We start from the raw sequence: 19333 nt of genomic DNA, 5'->3' as shown, positions 1-19333 counted from the left end.
CATCGGGCCTCAACTTGTTTAAAATTCCCTTGGTTTTCAGTCGCAGCAGCTGGATAAAGCAGACAAATCAATAAGGAGGAACGAGGGAGGGGAACAGCACCTTTATCTGCACAGAGAGGCAGAACCGACGAGAAACAACACCAGAAACAAAAACCAATAGGCGACGTTTCGCACAGCGCCTTTTCGTCGCGGACTAGATTTGTGCAGGAAAACCTGGAGATGAGGGAATGTTAGCACCATAGAAAGCACCAGAGATGAAATCTGACCGTCACTGCGAGGGAAAACTCTACCTTTTCCATCAGCATTGAACAAAAAAACAGTGTTGGTATTTGTCCACAATTTTTCAATCTACTGCATAACCTAAAGCTGTTTAATCTTAAATATTTCAGATGCACCACATTGAAAAATTATACCACAATCGTTAACTTCTCAAACCGAGTTCCCTCAACTACAGCAGAAACAGCAGGAATAAACGGGCAAGTGAGGCATTTGTGGTTCATTACCACTGCATACACACAAAATTGACCCAAGTAGTTTTGGTCTAGTTTCTAGTGCAAATATATGATGGTGTCCAAGGGCAACTGTAGATAAGAGAGAGAGAAATTTTCAGCCAAAAAACTAACATTTTAAGATTAATATCAGAAGTTTTCTAGAAACAATTTGGAAATTTCTGAGCTTCAAAAGTCAAGGACTTTCAAGTTTTGAAACTCATAAAATTTCTGAAAGTCAAAAATGTTCAATTCTATAAACTCAATTTTTTTACAACATATATATATATGTGTGTGTTTTTTTTTCTGCTGCAAATTTGTGTCTTTCAGAGCTCAGATATTTCCAGGTTTTTTCTAGAAAACATCTGAAATTAATTTAAGAATTTCTGAAATTTTGGATGGAAATGTATTCCTCTATTTTTCTATCTTTTACAGCTTTAAAACGCTGTCATACAAATATCTTAGTACACTTGAAATAAGAAAACTAAAACTATGAGCTTGATTTAAGCAAATAAAATTAAAAAAAACAGTCGCACTGGAAGATTATTTCACTTGAAACGTGGGAAAATGTCTTGTTACAAATGAAATAATTTGTCAGAGGAAATATAACTTTTTCATCAATATTTAGTCATTATTGACCTGAAACAAGCTCTTATATCTTGGTATAATTAACTGTAAGCTAATTTTGTCTTATTTCAAGTGAGTCAAGATATTTGCACTAGAAACTAGAAAGAAACAGTTATTATTATTTTGCATTCTTGCAGTGTTTGTGAGATTGTTCTTGTTTTCTAGTCACAGCAGCACCATGTTGAGTGTTTTAGAGCTGATGTACCTTAAAGAAAACAGAAAACGTTCAGCAGAAACCAACAAAGATGAGGAGAAGCTGGAATAAACAAAACAAATATTTAAAAGCCCAGAGTCGACGAACTGCAGAGTTTTACTGTTTAACAAACTGAATGTAAATCAAGCAGCTGTGATCAAGTTTCTATTAAAGTTGGGGAAAAGAAAAAACCCTTTAAAAAGAGATTTACAGTACAGAAAATGTCAATTTAAGTGTTTTATCAATAAAAAGAAAAATAGTCCTGTTAGCTCATTGCTTTTGGTTTTTAAGCCATTTTAAGAATAATTTTTTCTGGTTAAAAATATTCCTCCAAGTCTATTAAAAATATTTGAAACCTAATTTCATAACCGAGTTTCGCACAAAAACCCCCCATAAAATATAAAGTTTGTCGCTGTTCTTAAATTTAATCAAATTTGCCAAAAAGTGAAAAACGGCAAATAAAGAACCTTTAAATACTGAATTTTTACTGTAAAATTTTTTACATTTTTGTTTATTTATGGTAATTATTTGATGCTTAGGTCCTAGTTTTTCTTGATTATGTTTTGTAGTTAGTAAAGCCGCCAAAAATTGTGCAATTTAAAAAAGAAATATGTTCATAAAAATTGATCAAAATTAATTTTTTTATGGTAAATAAAATGATCGATTGTTCTCTGATGTTATATTCTGTGTTTAGTAAAAAATCAGAACAGGTTTAAGAAGAAATGCCACAGAAAATTATTGCTAGAAAAGCTTAAGGAATTAAATGAGTTTTCATGAGTTGTAAATTAAAAAAGATCATAATTAACAGAAATAAAGGCTTGAAAACATCAGTACAGATGTAATTAATCTAAAGTTACATAGATAGACTTATTTATTGAGATGCACCTGGACGGACGTTAATGGAAATTGAAGTGGAAGGAAAAAGTGTGGCAGAAGAAGATGCACAAAAGAGTTGTAGTTCCTTATTTTTTCACAGTCAAAGCTCCTAAATATTGTTTTACAACATATTTTAATAACTATAATAATAAAAGTAAATTGATGCATTTCTAATAAAATGGCTTCACAGAAACCAAAAACAATGAGCAGCCATGCTGTGAGTGCTTTAATGGTGCAGATGTTTCAGCTGCGTTTGTCTGGATTTGTTGCCACGGAGACACAGTGAATGTCAGTAAGTGGAATTATTATAAAAATGATAAAAAATACATTCATTCATATATTTTTACATGAATGAATGTATTTTTTACATTCATTCATGTATGAATGAATATATTTCCACTTTCAGAAAGTGAAAATATTGTGTAAGTTGTAATCTTTAAAAACAAATATCAGTTTCACTTCTTGAATGATTTTAAATAACGTTTCAGTTATTCCACATCATGAAGAAGCATCTAAATAGAACATTTCACATGTGAAAAGGTGACAGTTCTGCATTTGCTTGGGAAAAACAGAAAAGTAAGAAACTTTTCTAAGATCTAGGGATGTAAGAGAAGAGCTTTAGCAAATTTGCTGCATCACACAGTTAAGAACAGCATGTGGTTACAGAACAAACCTCCTTAATATTACAAACGCACATTTAAAAAGCACCAAACGACCCAGCTGTGGTCATTTTATTCGCAATTTCAATATTAAAATGCTCTAAGTGACGCCTCAGCCCCTGTTAAAACCTGAATTTACGTTCTTGAACGCTGGCTGTCCTGCAAAAAAATAAAATAAAATCCAAATACTTGTGGCAGAAACAAAAACTGAAATGTCAAATAAATGTTTCCGGAATGAACTTGAAGACTGTGCAGCTTCTCCAGCTGGGAGTGAGAATAAAAGATGCGACAGCGAGACGACCATTCTGACGTGTTTCTTATTTTAAATGCCTGTCCTCCAAATTTGTCCACATTTAAACACCAAAAGCTGAAAGTGGAGCTGATGAGTCCAGATTTTAAAAATCCTTAGAAATGAAGTTTCTACAGAAGAGGGTTAGGGAAACTGAAGAAACAAAAAATAATTCTGACTTTTTTCCTCAGAATTCTGAATTTCAGTTCAAATTTGTGAATTTCCTTCCTCAAAATCTGGTCTTGTTTTTTTCTTCAAAATCCCAACTTTAATATCAGAATTTCAACTTTAATCTCAGAATTGAGATGTTTTACTTAGAATTCTGACTTTAATTTTAATTTTGATATTAACATGAGAATTTTCTTACCACATTTTTGACTTTAATCTAAAGTTACATAGAATCAAATATCTATATTATTATTTTATCTATCTATGTAAAAAGTCAAACATCTAAGATCTTTGACTTTCTTCTTAGATTTTAGATGTTTTTTATTTTTCCTCTCAGATTTTTTACTTTTCTTTCAGCATGTTTTGGACTTTAATCTCATAATCCTGGCTTCTTTCTCTGACTTTTTCATCAGATTTCTGATTTTTATTTTCCCCTTTGGATTTATGACTTCAACCTTCTAAGATCATAAATCAGAATTATAAATTTTTTTATTCAGTGGCCCTAGTCCTCCTCCGTAAGTTTCTGCTGCTAAAAAAAGTGCAGGAGCACGAGGACGGATGTTAAGGACTGCTTAGTGTGAGGAAAACTAAATTCAAATGGCTTCAATCTGCCTAAACCACGACATCTTAAAAGTCTTATTCTCTACATGAGCTTGAAGCTGGGGACAGTTTTCCTCCTCAAAGTCAGTTAACATATTCAGACCCCACAAACACATAAATGGTTGCAGATTTGATATAAGCCGTTTTGTGTCCTTGTCAGACAACATAAAGATGCTTTCATATAATCTGATACTGATAGCAAGTCTGTCTTTATCACCATATAGATAGCACTTCAGGGATCCACTCTCTCTTTTCTATTTAACAGTCTAAAGTCTCTCTTCAATCTCTCTGTAATGACATTTTATGTACAATATCAGCATATCGAACATAAATTACTACACACAAAAAAAAAGTCTATTCACAATTGACAATCATCAGGAATTCAAATCAGACATAATGGAAATAAAATAATAAAAAAACAATTCAGAGGAAATTGATTTATCAGCCTAAAATTGATGGATGTTATATAACTTTTCCATAAACTTTCTGTGCTCCCAGAACATGTTGTGTTGTGAAAAGACGCCTTTTTATGTATATTCTTATTTATATATAAAAAAGACCTTCCTCTCCCGTCAGTCGTCGTCTGAGGAGGATGAAGCTCAAAAACATGTTCAGATGACTCCCGACATCTTGTTTGTTTGTAAACAGAGCACCAGTAGTGTCTTGGTTCATGTCTTTTCTGTACAAAAGTATAAATATATGCTTTTCTCTCCTTTTTTTCCATTTTTCTCTTTTTGTTCACATATGTAGGATGTAGCAGACGAAGAAAAAGGTTGTTTTAGTTTGTAAAACCGCGCCGGTGTTGCAGGTCCTGTGCCAGTTTTTGTCATTAGATGTCGAATTGCTGGCTTTTGTTGACGTCAGGTGTTTGCTTGGTGTTGATTGATCGTCTTTGCATAAATAATAATAAAAAATAAAAAAAAGAAGAAGAAAGTTTCACTGCGGCAAAGGAGCCGACCAAAAGGATCCAAATAAAACAACCATTGTGTCCGTTGTAGCTACAGCAGGTCCATCTTCGGTCTGTAATGGAGCAGGAGTGGAGATTTCTGGAATGGACAACAACATTTTGAAAGTTTTACCAAGTATTTTTTTTCTAGTCTCTTGTGCAAATATCTTTGTGCAAAAAAGATAATCTTACATTTACTTACATTTTTTCAGCAAAATTATTATTATTTACTTAAAACAAGCTCTCATATCTTGCTTAAAAGGCACTTTTGAGTTAGTTTTGTCTAATTTAAGCAGTAAAAAGATATTTGCTCTAGAAACCAGGCTAAAAAACTTAGTAAGATTTTGTGTTTTTGAAGTGCTGGACTCTCTTACGTTGTTGATCATGTGACTCGTGCGACGCATAAAAAGTGTTTCCATTGCAGTTTTGCCAAATACACAAATTCTGATATGGCCAAAAAAAACACCTCATCCTCGTGGAAAAACTTTATTTTTTTCTCTTCAGAACTGTTGCGTTTCAATTAAGAACATTTATTTTCGTAATTTCAATCTGTGCAGTTATTTGAACAATGGAAACACGACTAATGAGAGGAGACGAAAACCAATTATTGATTAGAATAGGGTTTAGTTTAACAACATGCAACAGGATTAAGTCTATAAAAAGATTTCATAACCTGCAGGTGATAAAATTCAAATTAATCGTGTTCTTGTCTTTATGATAGCTCAGCTGGAATTCCTATTTATTTCCACAAAACTGCCAGAATTTGTTACCTTAAATCTCCATCTTGTCACAACAACAAATTTCAAAGTGTGGTCCTTTCCCAGGATTTCCTCGTTGCATAAAATGTCCAGCTGTGAAAAGAAGCAAAAATAAAAATAAAATGTTTTTCCCCACAGAAAGCAGACTGGATGAGCTCAGTGAGTGAAGTGAGAGGATTTCTGCTGCTGGTTTTATCTGTGCAGAATGATGATGATGATGATGAAGTTTATGGTGAACTCTCAGTGAACGACAGAAGAAACCGGACGGCCGAGGTTCGATAGCGAACACGCGGCTGGCTCGATGAATCTATTCCCACCGTGAAGCAGCATTGATATTCTACAGAGCGCCATCTGCAGGTCAATACTGAGACAGAGAGGGAGGCCGTGCGTCACAGCGCCACCTGCTGGTTCACTGCTGCACACTGGTCAGGTCAAAACAAAACTAAAATATAAGATAAATCACTGTCACAATTATTCAGAATTACATATTTTAAATGTTTGCATTTCTTCATGTTGACTTGAAAATATTAAAATCTGCTTTTAAAAATTGTTTTTGCAACAATGTAGAGAGTTTAAGCTGCAAACTACCAAGAAATTACACAAATTATCAACAGTAAATTTCAACAACTGGTCATTTTTGTAGGCGATATGGACTTCAAATTGTATCACAATATCTTGTGATAACGATGAAAATTATGATAAAAAATTATTTATTATTTCTTTTTAAGCTAACAGCAATCATAGTACGGCAAATGCTGCTCTTGATAAACATTAATATTTTAATTAAGCTAATTTAAAAAATTGTGATTTATTTAATTAAACTACACAAAGTCTTAATTTAATCATATTTTTGAGTTTTAATTGTTTATTATTGATTCTCTTATGGGACAAATGGGAGAGAATAGCAAGAATAACTAAGCCTGACAAGGTAAGCAATTAATCAATAAATTAAACACATGATAAATTAAAATGCTAAAAATGTTTGAAGGGCAATTTTCTTTACAGGTTCATCATCATTCATTTTATTTAAGTTTTTGGCTGTTGCAATTTATTTTGGATATTTAAAATGTTTTTCAGTTCCAGTGTTAAGAGTTCATTACAAAATTAATGTTGATTAATGATAAGCAATACAGTTACTGAAAACTGGGACAAAATTTCACATAAAATATTGCATGAATGCATTTCTTCTTACACTTAAAAACAGAATAAATATTGAAATATTATTGACATATTACACATAAACTTCAGAGTTATTAACAGTTCTGATTGAGGAAAATGAAGAAGTTCTGGAGAGTTGCTCCCTACACAAAATTTCACTTCATTACAAGGATAAATGCGACAAAGTTCTGGTTGTTTCTCAATGACTTTCAGCACTGATCTATATGATACATTTGTAGTTTTAATTTAAATTGAATCATCTGGTAGGATTATTTTTGAGCATCTCCCTTCTTGCTTTCTATCTAACCTTTAACGTTCCTATTCTTCTTGAATTATTAAGCATCAGACTTCCTGCAGATAAATTTAAACGGGTGTGTTTATGCTCTCGGTTTTAAAACCCAGAGTCGTTTCAAGCATCTTTTCACAGTCAGTGAACGCCACAACAATAGCCGGAGGGGTAAAGCGCGGTCGACGCTTCAGAGCTGCGCGACGCAAGCCGACGATCTAATGGAGCCGACCCACTCATCTGTGTGACAGCCAAAATATTAAAAGACGCGAAGGAAAAATGGGAAAAATAGGCAACAAGAAGGCGATTGTGGCGATTTCTCACGGCCATCTAAAAATCCAACTGTCAGATTATCGCCCACTCTCGCCTCCCCCCTGCTGCTCTGAACGGGGCGGCAAAGACAATAAATAGAAAAATTAGATATCATGAGGGCTTGTTTTCATGCAAATTATACCAAACACAAAGGGCACGAATGAGTCACAGCATAAAAAGGAAAAACTTTATTTTAATCATGTAAAACAAGCATGGAGATTCAAGAAATTTCCTCTAAACTTCACGATTAATCGACTAATCGTTTAAGAGATTTACCATTTTTTGCACAGTTTTTTTAACTATGCAATGAGCAAATAATTCAAATACTTTTTTAATCAGAAAACAACAATTTCATTGCCTAAAATGCTACAACATAGCATTCCTTTAATGAACGCTTGATTATTTGTAGCAAAGGATGCATCTGCAGCTAAAAAAGCACAAACTATCTACTAATTTGTTGATTATTTTTGGAGGAATATATGAATTAATAGGAATTTATTTTACACAATTTGAACCAGGTGAAGGTAATGCTGTCGCTTGAGGAGTTTTGGGTAGAAAATATTTGCAGACAAATATATATTTATATTTTTTGTATGGTTTACTGATCTGAATATGTTAATTTTTCAGCAATTTGTCCTTTCAAGAGTCTGTGTACTCCACTTAATAATTAATCGATTACTAACTTAGTCGATGATTATTTTAGTAATTGTTTGATAATACAAATGCATGTAAAACTATACATAATGACAAAGCATATCCTTAAATTGATAAATTAAAAGAATTACCCAAATTACCCAAATCTGTCCTACAGAAAAATTCAAGCCCTTTTCAAGCATTTTCAAGGTAAGTTTCCAAACCTTTCCAGCATCAAACTTTGGACATAAAACAATCCAAATAAGTTAAAACAAGGCAGTCTCACGCTTTCCTTCTATTCAACTTTCCACTAATATGCTTAGACCCAGCAGCCTGTAAAAATATATTATTTTCTAGCAATGTACCGCTGTGTGTATGACAAAGATATATAATTTAGTTACTATGGAAGAAGTGCAGAAATAAATAGACTTTTCGGTGATTTTGTGACTCTGTGAGAATTAGCCATGCAGCCTGGAGTGTGTCATTTTCTGTACCTCGTTAAACGATGTCAGGTTGAGCTTTTTGGCGATGAACTTTTTGAGGTGGAGGACGGTGGCTTGTGCTGAGCAGCGGATCCATTTACGTTTCAGACCTCGAAGTTTGCTGCTGTTGCACTCCAGGCAGATGCTGACCTGTTGCACAAAAGAAAAATGATGATTATAGGACCTGCGCTAACTCCACGGACATAAATGTTCAATCAATCAATTTACAGAAGTGCTGAAAGCGTTGCAGAGTTGTGATCATTGCTGGGAGAGATAGCTTTTAGAATCCGTGGAAGTAAGACTGAAATAATCTGATAAATTATGACTAATCGATTGTTAATCAACTAACTTAGTTATCTATTAATCATTACCTAGAGTACACAATTAATTCTAAAATCTCTAAAAAAGACCATCTGCTAAAAGAACAAACACTATCGTTCCAGTACCATCAGTACTGCACAACGGTGTAGATCTACTGTAGGCAGAAGTTGCATATAGGGATGAAACGATTAATCGTGATTAATCAGAGTAATTAAAATAATTGTCAAATAATTGCCAACATAATTTGATAATCATTAACTGGAGTATGCAAGAGAATGCAGTCAAAGCAGTAATTAAGTCAAAACTATATATAAATATATACATTTTAGGCAAAGAAGTGTATTTTCTACGTTTAAAAAAATGATTTTTTTATTTGCACATTTTAAGGTATTTCTAATATTGTATACAAAAAGGTATATGTAGTTAAGTGAAAAATCCTAATAGTGCCATTTTTTTATCTGATTAATTGATTAATCATCAGAACATTGATTAATCGATTAATAAAATAATTGTTAGTTGCAGCCCTACATGAGACAGATGCTCTATTCTGCTTTCATAAGCAAAGCTGGCTAAATCAGTGATGTTAATCTGCTATTGGTTTCCTGAATGTCACCGGTTTTCCCTGCCACCGGCCTGTGAATTTGTTTTGCCCCCTCAGGTGAAACGGAGCGTGGTCAGAAACCATTATCATGACTGGGCCTCACACATCAAGAGACAAAACAGGAGAGAAACGAAGCTCTTCATGTGCCACTGTCCTTCTGTCTTTTTTTATTCCTTTTTTGGAGACAGGAGGCGACAACGACCCCTGTTTAAACATCCTCAAATAAACAGTGGCAGTGCTTTGCCGAACAGCCTGCCCTTCAATAAGCAAAGACCAACATCTCAGTGTGTCTGGTTTCCAGTGGCGCTGGCAGTGAGGGGAAGCTCGTAATGTAAAATAAAAGCCTTGCTGGTGATCTGGACTCTGCGGCGGCTCGATGGCGGCCTGCGAGGCACTTTTATAACATTATAGTACATTACCGACGGGTCCGCGGAGCCAAGGAGGGCTCCTGCAGCTAAACACACAAATGCACTGATGCAAGAGAGAGGAGAGCAAAGAAAACACTGTGTGTGCTTTGTGAGGCGCGCATAAAAAGCTTCAGGCTCATTACAGAGCTGTTGCAGAGCTCTGACGCAACTTTTTCATTTTGAATATTTGCTCAAGCTTCGACTCTGGACATCTGAGGCCTCAAGTGGCGTCAATGAGAAAATTTATAGCTATTTTTTTAAACACACAAATGCAATTCTTTCTGCATAAACCGATAAAAGTTCTTGACCTCAAATCTAAGCAATATCTTGAGAAATCTTGATTTCTTGAGTTTTGTTTGTGTGCATCGGTAGCAGAGGTAATTGTACTCAAGCAAGAGTAAGAAGTATTTGGTAAAGAGTCTACTCAAGTACTGAGTAACTGATTAAATTATCAATCATTCAATATTAAAAAGTTACATCATCAGAAGGACCAAAATATTAAATGAAATGAAAATTTTGGTATTTTAAGGACCAAACTCACAGTAATTCATGTAACTAACAAAAAATAATAAAATCAGGCAAAAGAAAACATTTCCAAATCAGTTTCTTTCAATATAAAACTTTAACAACCTGCATGTGCATGTCTTTTTATGGTGAATTTTTGGTTAAAACATTTTGTTTTTCATTCAGTGAATAGAGAATCCAGAAATTTTACTCAACTAAGAGTAGCAATAAAATTACTCAAAGTACAGTAAAGTAAAAATACTCCTAAAAATTACTCCTGTAAATGTAATTGAGTAAATGTAACTGGTTACTACCCAACTCTGGTCAGAAGTTTTATTAGTTTTCTCCGGCAGTGCCCTGCGCCGCAAGGTTACGCTCTGAAAGGTCGTCCAGGAGGCAGCTGCGAAGAGTTCTGCAGGTCGGCCATGCGTGGCGGCTCACCTGTCGATTCTTACACCTGACTGAACCAGGAGAGGAAGAGGGGTTTGTCTTCCTCATCCTACCTGCCTAGAACTGCTGCCGTGAATCTTCTGAAGTTCTGCTCTGTAACTTTTTCTAAACTCTGTTTTTTAAACTCGCAAAAATCTGAGTAAACAGAAACAAAATTGCAATTTAATTTATTAAATGAAAAAATACATATACTGCTGGTGTTATAAAGGGAAAAATTCACATTTTGGACATTTTTGTCCTTCCATTTGAGTCTCAGTTGCTTCTTAAAGAAACCTTTTGGCATTAAGTTGATCTTCTTTGGTTACCTAGCAACCACAGCCAAACCCTGCCCGTCGCCTAACAACCCAGCACATTTGGTGAGCTGCTTTTGGAGGTTTTGAAACATTCACATTTTAAAACCAATCCATACATAAATTACTGTGTAGAGATTTGAGGAAACTTGTATAAAACCAACACAAAACCTGAAGCAGAACATTATCCAAACTGTAACTGCGTCTGGCTGTTTTCATTCAACTAATCAATTATTTCTTACATTGAATACGTTAAGATTTTATGATTTAGTAGAGCTCAGAACAGCTCTATGTACACAATATATAATAAACTCTTTATAAAGTGTATATAAAAGTGATTTGAAATTAAAGAAAAACTGTGAATTAAAACTAAAGGTCATGAAGAATAATAAAAACAACTGTACTTCAGTTAGAGAGATTTAAGAGTGGAAATTATTGTGATGAGCTAAAACGCCTTAAATTACAAAAACATTTTTTAAAAATAAATAAATGTGAAATAATTTGCTAAATAAATACAATAATATTTGATTATGTTTTCATTTATGAGTGTGTCTACAGACTTGAATGTAATTTCTTGGACATATAATTTATAAAAATATACAGGAAAGGTTGAGCTGATTTGATTTTGATGATGTTTTATGTATAACACAGTGAAGTTATAATTAGCTTGAACTTTTTTGTCCCCAAAAAGACTGTCAAGTTGAAAGTAATTGAGGGCCAGTGTGTTTCTTTTTCTATTTTGATTTGTATATAAAATGGTTAAAATTTACTGAAAAATAAACAGCAACGGTTTGTGGAAAAAGTCTAAAATAAAGAAGCATTTGACACCCTTCTGTCTCTAAAGGTATATGTAGTAAACAAAATACTTCAACAGTCTGGAAGAAACATCATTTAATGGCAGCTTTTATTTCTGTTTTTTCCTGAAAGCTCTAAAACACCTTCCTCATCTTCTCCCATCACTCCCAACCCCCGCTGCTCCTCCTCTCTTTTCTTCTCCTCCGACGAGCTTTACCTTTTCTCCGACGAGCTACCCTCAAACACAAAAATCCTGCGAATGAAATTCTGTAATTTCATGATCACCTCATCACCCTTGTTACTGTCAGCAGCCATTTTGGCCTCTCAATCCTGCAATTTCCTGCAATTTCTCCCTCTTTTATATGTCATCTTGTATTTCCCGGCTCTCTCCCTCTCCACCTCTCGGTGACATTTCACATCACTGCATTCAGACTGCAGTATTAGCTATTCTGTGGGCATTTCTGCATCGCTGCTGAATTTACAAAAGGGCAAGACCTTCACCCACGTCGGGGCAAGCTACCCCTCCCACATCCAGGGGAGGGAGAGCTTCTTTGGAGATGAAGAACTTGATTTTCGCTTTTTTTCCTGTTATGACAAAAGATTTTTCCGCCTGTGCATCAGTATGCAGGAGAGATGCTTCATGCTGCAGAGAGAGTCTGTCTTGCAACAATAACAACTCAACTCTCCACAGCGTTATTTAGCCTGACTGGTTGTGTTGTTCATGCCTTTATGACTGTTACCAGAAATTGAAGTTTTGACAGGAAACAGAACCAATTTCTCCTTAAAAGTTACAAAAAACCCCAAATATCAATATTATGTCCATTTGTTCAGGATTAAAAAGCAGAATAATAACCTGCTCGTCACTACGGTGATAGTCGTTGTCCTCCTCTGGCTTCTCCTCTCCGGCCTCCTTATTTGCCGTGTCTTCTGATTTTGTGTCGCCTGTTTGAGAAGAAGAAAAAACTATGATAATCTAAAAAAAATAATACATTACATTACTACATAAATGCAGATATAAAAAGTACAAAAACTACAAATAAGTGCAAAGTGTATGAGCCACAGGGTTCTTCAACACATTTCATAATTATCCAGAGTTAAATTAATAGATTTTTCCTTTTTGTATTTAGTACAAGACATTAGAAGATCATTTTGAGGTCTGTCTTTAAATATATGAGGTTGATTGGAGATGGATGAACAATGGATGAAAAATGGACAGATTGACAGGAGTCAACAGGAAGGAAGGAAGGAGGGAAAGATGGATGGACGGATGGATAAATAAGAGGAGGTTCTAGTAACTAGAACAAAAATATTTGGTAAGTTTTTGTGTTGTTGCAGTGCACGAGGCACCGCTCCAATGTTGCAATGATATATTATAAGTTATAAGGCGGATATTTGAATATGATATGCTGAAATGTACTTTAAGTTTTAATGTAGCTAAAAGATTTCATTTTCTGCATTATATATTTAAATAAATATATAAATATTTTTGAGATGGAAAAATGTGAGATGGATCAGTTTTAAGTTGCTAGAATTCACAGGATCTGTTTGTTTTTGAGTGAATGATATAGTTACTTTATCTGGTGATGTAAATGTTGCCTCCTCACAACCTGACAAGACAGATGGCAAAGAAACCATCCGTCTCCAGCTTTTTATATATAATTCATCTGAGCTGAGGAGAAAGCCGACCAGAGAAAGTTCAGTCCAAGTGCGCTGCCTCACCGCAGGAAAGACTCCTCAGCCATCTGATAAAAGCTCTACGAACAAGCAGCAACAGCTGATCAAGTTAGAGTACACATCTTTTATGAATTTTTCTGTTGCCTGTGATATTGTTGCAGTATTGAATTTTTAGCTGTAAAACTTGGTTATCGAAGTCTAAATTGCGTTGCAGTGACAGAACAGCAGCGCAGATGGGTTTTGCTTTCCGGTAACCTTTAGAAACAAAGAAATTCAGTCTGTTCCAGGATTCAGTGGAGGTAATAACTGTGTTTATGTGAGTCTATGTCTCAGACTGTAGATGCGCTCAGTCCTCTGTGAGTATTTTCCATCTGGGCCAACTGTCGCCATCCCTCTGTGGAATATTAAGCTTGTCAACAGTGTTTGTCTCCAGCGTTAGCCTCACTTATTGTTCATCAGGAGGGCCTTGCTTTAGTTAAGTCTCATATCGCACCGCTTCCTGCGTCGTACGCCGTGTCTTTTCATCTCACCTGTTACCGTCAGCAAATGATCTTCTGTCTTTTTTATGATTTATGGGACATCTTCCCAACACTAAAGTCCCACAGGCGTGCACAATGACGTTTTCAGGCTAGTGTGTGAGAGACGGAGTGAGCCATCTGTGTGTGTTGGTGTGGGAGTTTAGATTGTCGTGAAAGCAAAAGTGTACTCTGCAGACTCGATGCGTCCCCATGTGACCCAGTCTTCTTGGGTTAAGTGCTCAGAAAAGCTGGTAATTTAGAAAAATGAGTCTATGTGCCAGTGGAAGCAGCTTTTGTTTTGGCTGGTGTCAAGCAGTCCTCCAGAACTTAGTGTTTCCATTTAAAAGCAAACAGATTTAACGCGTTAAAGGGGATCTATTATGCGAAAGTCATGTTTGGCACATTTTTATGCTTCCAGTTCGGTCTCAATGGCTTCTAAAATTAGCTGACGTGCTTAAAAAACCCACCCATGTCTTTGGTGTCTGAAAAATTAGTCGCTTCAAAAACCTCTTTAATGTTAAGCCACAATCAACAGGCACTGAGCCGTTACCTAGCGACCGAAGCAGAGCTCCAGCATGTTTGGTTTTTACTGCTGAACAGTGGCTGCTGGAAAGGACAAGTGTTTTGTTGTCGACTTCCTGTCGACAACAGGAAACCAGTGGCTGAATTGTTGCTGGTTGTGCAGGAGGTTCCACTTTTGCTTTTTTCAAAGGTGTACGGTTGTATATTTGTGCATCTATTTGCAGTAATTTTCATGTGTGAGTGTAAAAAAAAGTATTGAACCAGATGTGAACAGTTGTGGTTTAAAGCTGTCCTCTTTTAATTTTTAAAAACTTTTTTAGTGGCAACAATAAATGTGAAGGCCCTGCAAAGTGAATGTAAATACGCTGATGAATAAAAAAATGTAACGTTTTCTGAACTTACAGCAGATCAAATCAGGATGATGCAGCAAATATATATTGATTTTAAAAGAAAACATGTTCTAAACACCCATTAGCTAACTCAAGTATCAGCAATCAGAGCAATTTATTTAAACCTGCTGCGACTTCAAGTTCCTCTCAAACACTGAACTTTGCACGACTGTGTAGTTAGAAAAATATCCTTCATGATCTGAAAAATCAACCTAAAATTAACCCAGTGCTGCTAAATCAGATATCGGCCATATTTGCATAAATCTACAGATATTATCACCGCCTGAGGCAGAGGAATAATATTTAAGTTTTAATCTCCTGCATGCAGATGATGCTGGATTAAAGTTCAGAACTTCCTTTGTTTTAATTTCCTTTCTGAATGGGTTTCTCTCCGTTCTCGCTTCAGTCAAAAGTGACTTCGAGGAACAGAACCAGAGCAGTTCCTCTCCCATTTGAGCCTTAATTACCAAAATCAGAGAGGGGGATTAAGCGAACGATTAGGTCTGCCAGCATGACAGCCCTCTGGACACACATTCACACCAACACGCAGCAGAGAGCCGGTTTAGAAAAACGACTGTGCACAAAAACCAAACCATCAACTCACTCTGGTTGGCTAAATTGCCTTCATCTGTACTGTTTAATGGCTTCTGCTGTTCCTCGTGGTTGTGTTGCTAATGTTAGTCATTACTGTTTGAGAGGGGTTCATTCTTTACATAGGCTAATAAGAGCAGTGACACACTGCTGAGATGAAGGGCATTTAAAGCCTTTAAACATTAAAACCTTTAAAAACTGTGTTTTTATTTTATTGCCCTGGGAGATTAAAGGGGTTTTCAAACATGCATGAAAGAAGATAACACTTCAGGTGTGCTTTTGATGCAATGAAACATATTGATTTTACATAATACTCCCCCTTTAAAATAAATCAGAAGACCTGATCAGTGGCTGCTAACTAAACAGAAAGTTATTTCCAAGTTTCACTCTGCTCAGTTCTCTAATTTACAGCATAAATCTGTTCACTTTCAGGCTTAAAAACATGGACAAATTGCATTATTGACAATGTTGTGTTTTAACTTTTAACAAAGGGACTGCTACCTCAAGATGCACAACTCAGGCAGCTGATGAATAATATACATTTTTCTGTTTTTTCCGACCTTGAAAACACAATTAGCTTTTTAATTCAGATTGTGTCACATACTGACTGAGTCTCAGTCATTTACTTCAGTACAATTAATAAAAATAAATGTCATATATGCTTTAACAAGGGATTGCAATTTGATGTTCTTCAATGGAACAGACTTTCTTCGTAATTATGATTTTTCAGCTGTTGGATTTCCGCATTTGGCTTTTTCTGGTGCAGAATTATGACATATGTACCAAGTCAGTGATGTAAAAACTGAATTAAATGTGGCATGATGAATGTGGGAAAACAAGATACATATCCGATTTAGTACCACATCTGGATGTGGCTCAAATTGGATATTTATTTGGGTGAAAAGATCAGAATTGCTCAGTTTAGACTGCAGCGGGTCGCATATGGGCCAAAAACATCCGATTTGGGTCGAATTCGCCTGCTGGAGATGGGATTAGGTCTGTCACAATAATAAATTTTGCTGAACGATAAATTGTCCCAGAACTTATTGCAATGAATTATAACGTTGTGGTTTTGAGACCATTTAAAAGGATATAATAGTAATCTGAGAACACTTTCTCAAAGTTCCATAAACTTTAATTTCTTACAAAGGTTTAACACTGAAAAGACATTTTAAATATCCAAAATAAATAAACAAAACAACAAACAAAATTGTCCTTTAAAAATTGTCCTTTAGATGAGACTTCTGTCATCCAGTCTTTGGTAAAAAGAGAGAGACAAGAAAAAAAATAATCATGCAATCAATTGGTTTATTGATTTATTGTTGCAGGCCAGTTGGGACAGTTTGTGAGTTTCTGTCCTCCATTTCTAAGTATAGACAGATGATGTTTTTATGATGCATCTCCAAAGTAAACAAGTTATCATTTTTGGTTTTGGTGCATTAAGTAAACAGAAAAGGAAGTATCTGAACTGGAAAACCAGCTGTCAGAGCCATTCAGGGGAAAATGGCCTATTTCAATCACTGGCTGCCTGAATGGTGCAGCTTATTATTACCATTTGTTGCTGCTTTTGTGTGGAGACACATTGAAATTGATGAATTTTTCTTGCAACCCTACCTTTGCAATAAAAAAAATCCAAAATGTTTGAGTGTTTATCAGCCTAAATTGAAAAAAAGCATCTCCTGAATAAACAAACAAAACCTTCAAAACTGGAAACAACCGACTCAATGCCATTGCTGCTTTCAGTCCCAGTGGGGAAAAAGTTTAACAGCCAGCAACTGCATGAAATAGTGTATGCAAAATGGTAGCTGTATTTCTGAAGCCTGTGCATGAAGCGTGTGTTTGTACCGTTTCGCTGATCTAGATGAGTCTTCATGTTGCACAGCTCTCCTTTAATGTCCCCAGGCACCTCCATGCCCAACTTCTGATAGAAATCCCTCTGCTTCTTTATCTCCGCTGCACAAGAGGCAAACACGACAAAAGGGGATTTCTCAAGTGTCTGATTACATCTGTGCTAAAAGCTGCTCGGGTCTAGAAAACAATCCATAAATGAAGGATGAGCTGTCAAAGTGCGTGCATATTTTAACGATGTAAAACCAGCCAGATAGAGATAAACAACATGGATGAAGCTAAAAACCGTTTCTGATAAAAGAGGGTGACTCTTACCCTCTTGAAGTCCCGGTACCAGCTTGTAGACGATGTCTTGCATTGTTCGGTCATGGCTAAAACAGATGAAGGAGATGGTTAGCAAACCTAACCCAAAGAGTTGTACACAAAATATTAATCCAACATGTTCATTTCTACATTTGAGAACCAAAATTATTCAGTCTCTAGTTAAAATTTAAAGTACCCTGCATTGCAAGATGATTAATTCCCAAACATTTCCTTGGTATTTAGTTTGATGAACCAACAGAAATTAGTAGATAATTGTGAAATGGAAGAAAAATATTTTAAATATTTACAAATAAGAATCAATCTGTAAAAAAATTGACTTTTTTTGCCATTAAAGTTCCCTCTCTTTATAGCAGCTGTAGCTCAGTCTGATTACATGGAGAAGATCTGAGAATGGATTTAGGTCTGAACTTTGACTGGGCCATTCTAACACATGAGAATGCACTGCAAAAACATAAAATCATATGAAGTATTTTGGCCTAGTTACCTTACACTTGAAATGACAAAACTAACTTAGATGAAACTTTTTAGAAAGATATAGGAGCTTGTTTGAAATAAATTGTTCCTTTCTATTGATAAAAAAAAAAATCACTTGCAGGACATTTTCCCCATGTTATAAGTGAGACAATCTTCCAGCGTAACTAGTCAGTTTTCATCAAAATCATTGATTATTGACTTTTAAAAAACTGGAAACTAAACTGAAAACACTTTGATTTTGTGTTTTTATAGTGCACAATTATAAGACAGTTGGATAGGGAATAACGTGTGGGCATATAGATATTATTCCACATCTAGAAAATAAATCTATTGGATTTCCTGTTTTTGCTCTGAACTTGTCACCTTAACTGGAACTCCATCAACTCTTCTGAGATTCCCAAGAGGAGAAATGAGAGTAAAAGCTCTTCTCATGTAGAGAGCAGGCTTTTATTTTTTGAAACCATGTGAAATGACTGCAGCTACAGTCCTCACTCTTCAACCCACCAGTTGATTTATGCAGCATGTCAAACCAAAAATGCTCACCTCTTTGCCCTCCTGCATCTCTGTAAACTCTGGTTCATAAAAAAACCCAAAGCTCAAGATGACATTTATGGAAAAATGTCAAATGTGTTGTAACATTGACACTTTGAATTTGGTGTGGAGCATATGCTCTTCCCAGTCTGGCTGTGAAGTAGCCTCTTTTTTTGTTGTTTTTTTCCTGTGCTTGTGACACGGCGGCACGGTGGGGGGCGGCTTGGGTCTGACGGTGCTTTTTGACACCTGGTTCTGACAGCCGGATAACGGACACGGCGTGTCGGGTTTGCAGCAGAGTTATGGAGGAAAGATCCAGAAAGCGTGGCATGTTTGTCAACGCTGCGGCACATTGAGGGTCAAAAGAAAACGAGCTGTGAGCAGCAAAACAGTGACCCCTGCTGGACAAAAGATGGTAGTACTTCCAATATGTTTCTGGTAACTGAAGAATTTACTAGTTGTTTTTCTTGGTTACATTCAGTTTGGTAGTAACTAGATACATTTACCCAATTACAATTATTTAGAAGTATTTTACAAAGCTCTACTTTTTACTTTTACTTGAGCAATTTTATTGAGTATTAAGTATTTCTACTCTTATTTGAGAAAATGTCTGGATTCT

General features: G+C 35.5%; 1 protein-coding gene across 2 annotated transcripts in view; it reads right to left on the bottom strand.

Annotated features, from left to right (window-relative positions):
* Window positions 1-1409: 1409 nt before the first annotated feature.
* The window catches only part of pcgf3 (polycomb group ring finger 3), a 52324-nt gene continuing 34400 nt past the window's right edge, over window positions 1410-19333 (bottom strand). For both annotated transcript variants that reach the window (XM_028009690.1, XM_028009691.1), the window contains exons 5-10: window positions 17701-17756; window positions 17383-17490; window positions 12697-12785; window positions 8488-8625; window positions 5617-5697; window positions 1410-4946 (exon numbers count right to left, since the gene is read on the bottom strand). In XM_028009690.1, the coding sequence (XP_027865491.1) occupies window positions 4899-4946; window positions 5617-5697; window positions 8488-8625; window positions 12697-12785; window positions 17383-17490; window positions 17701-17756 (520 nt within the window). In that variant the 3' untranslated portion in view covers window positions 1410-4898. The remainder of the gene's footprint in view (window positions 4947-5616; window positions 5698-8487; window positions 8626-12696; window positions 12786-17382; window positions 17491-17700; window positions 17757-19333) is intronic.

This window comes from Xiphophorus couchianus, chromosome 23 (genome assembly GCF_001444195.1).
Source record: "Xiphophorus couchianus chromosome 23, X_couchianus-1.0, whole genome shotgun sequence".
In the NCBI taxonomy this organism is placed as follows: Eukaryota; Metazoa; Chordata; class Actinopteri; order Cyprinodontiformes; family Poeciliidae; genus Xiphophorus; species Xiphophorus couchianus.
This window is presented reverse-complemented; position numbering and strand designations above follow the sequence as displayed.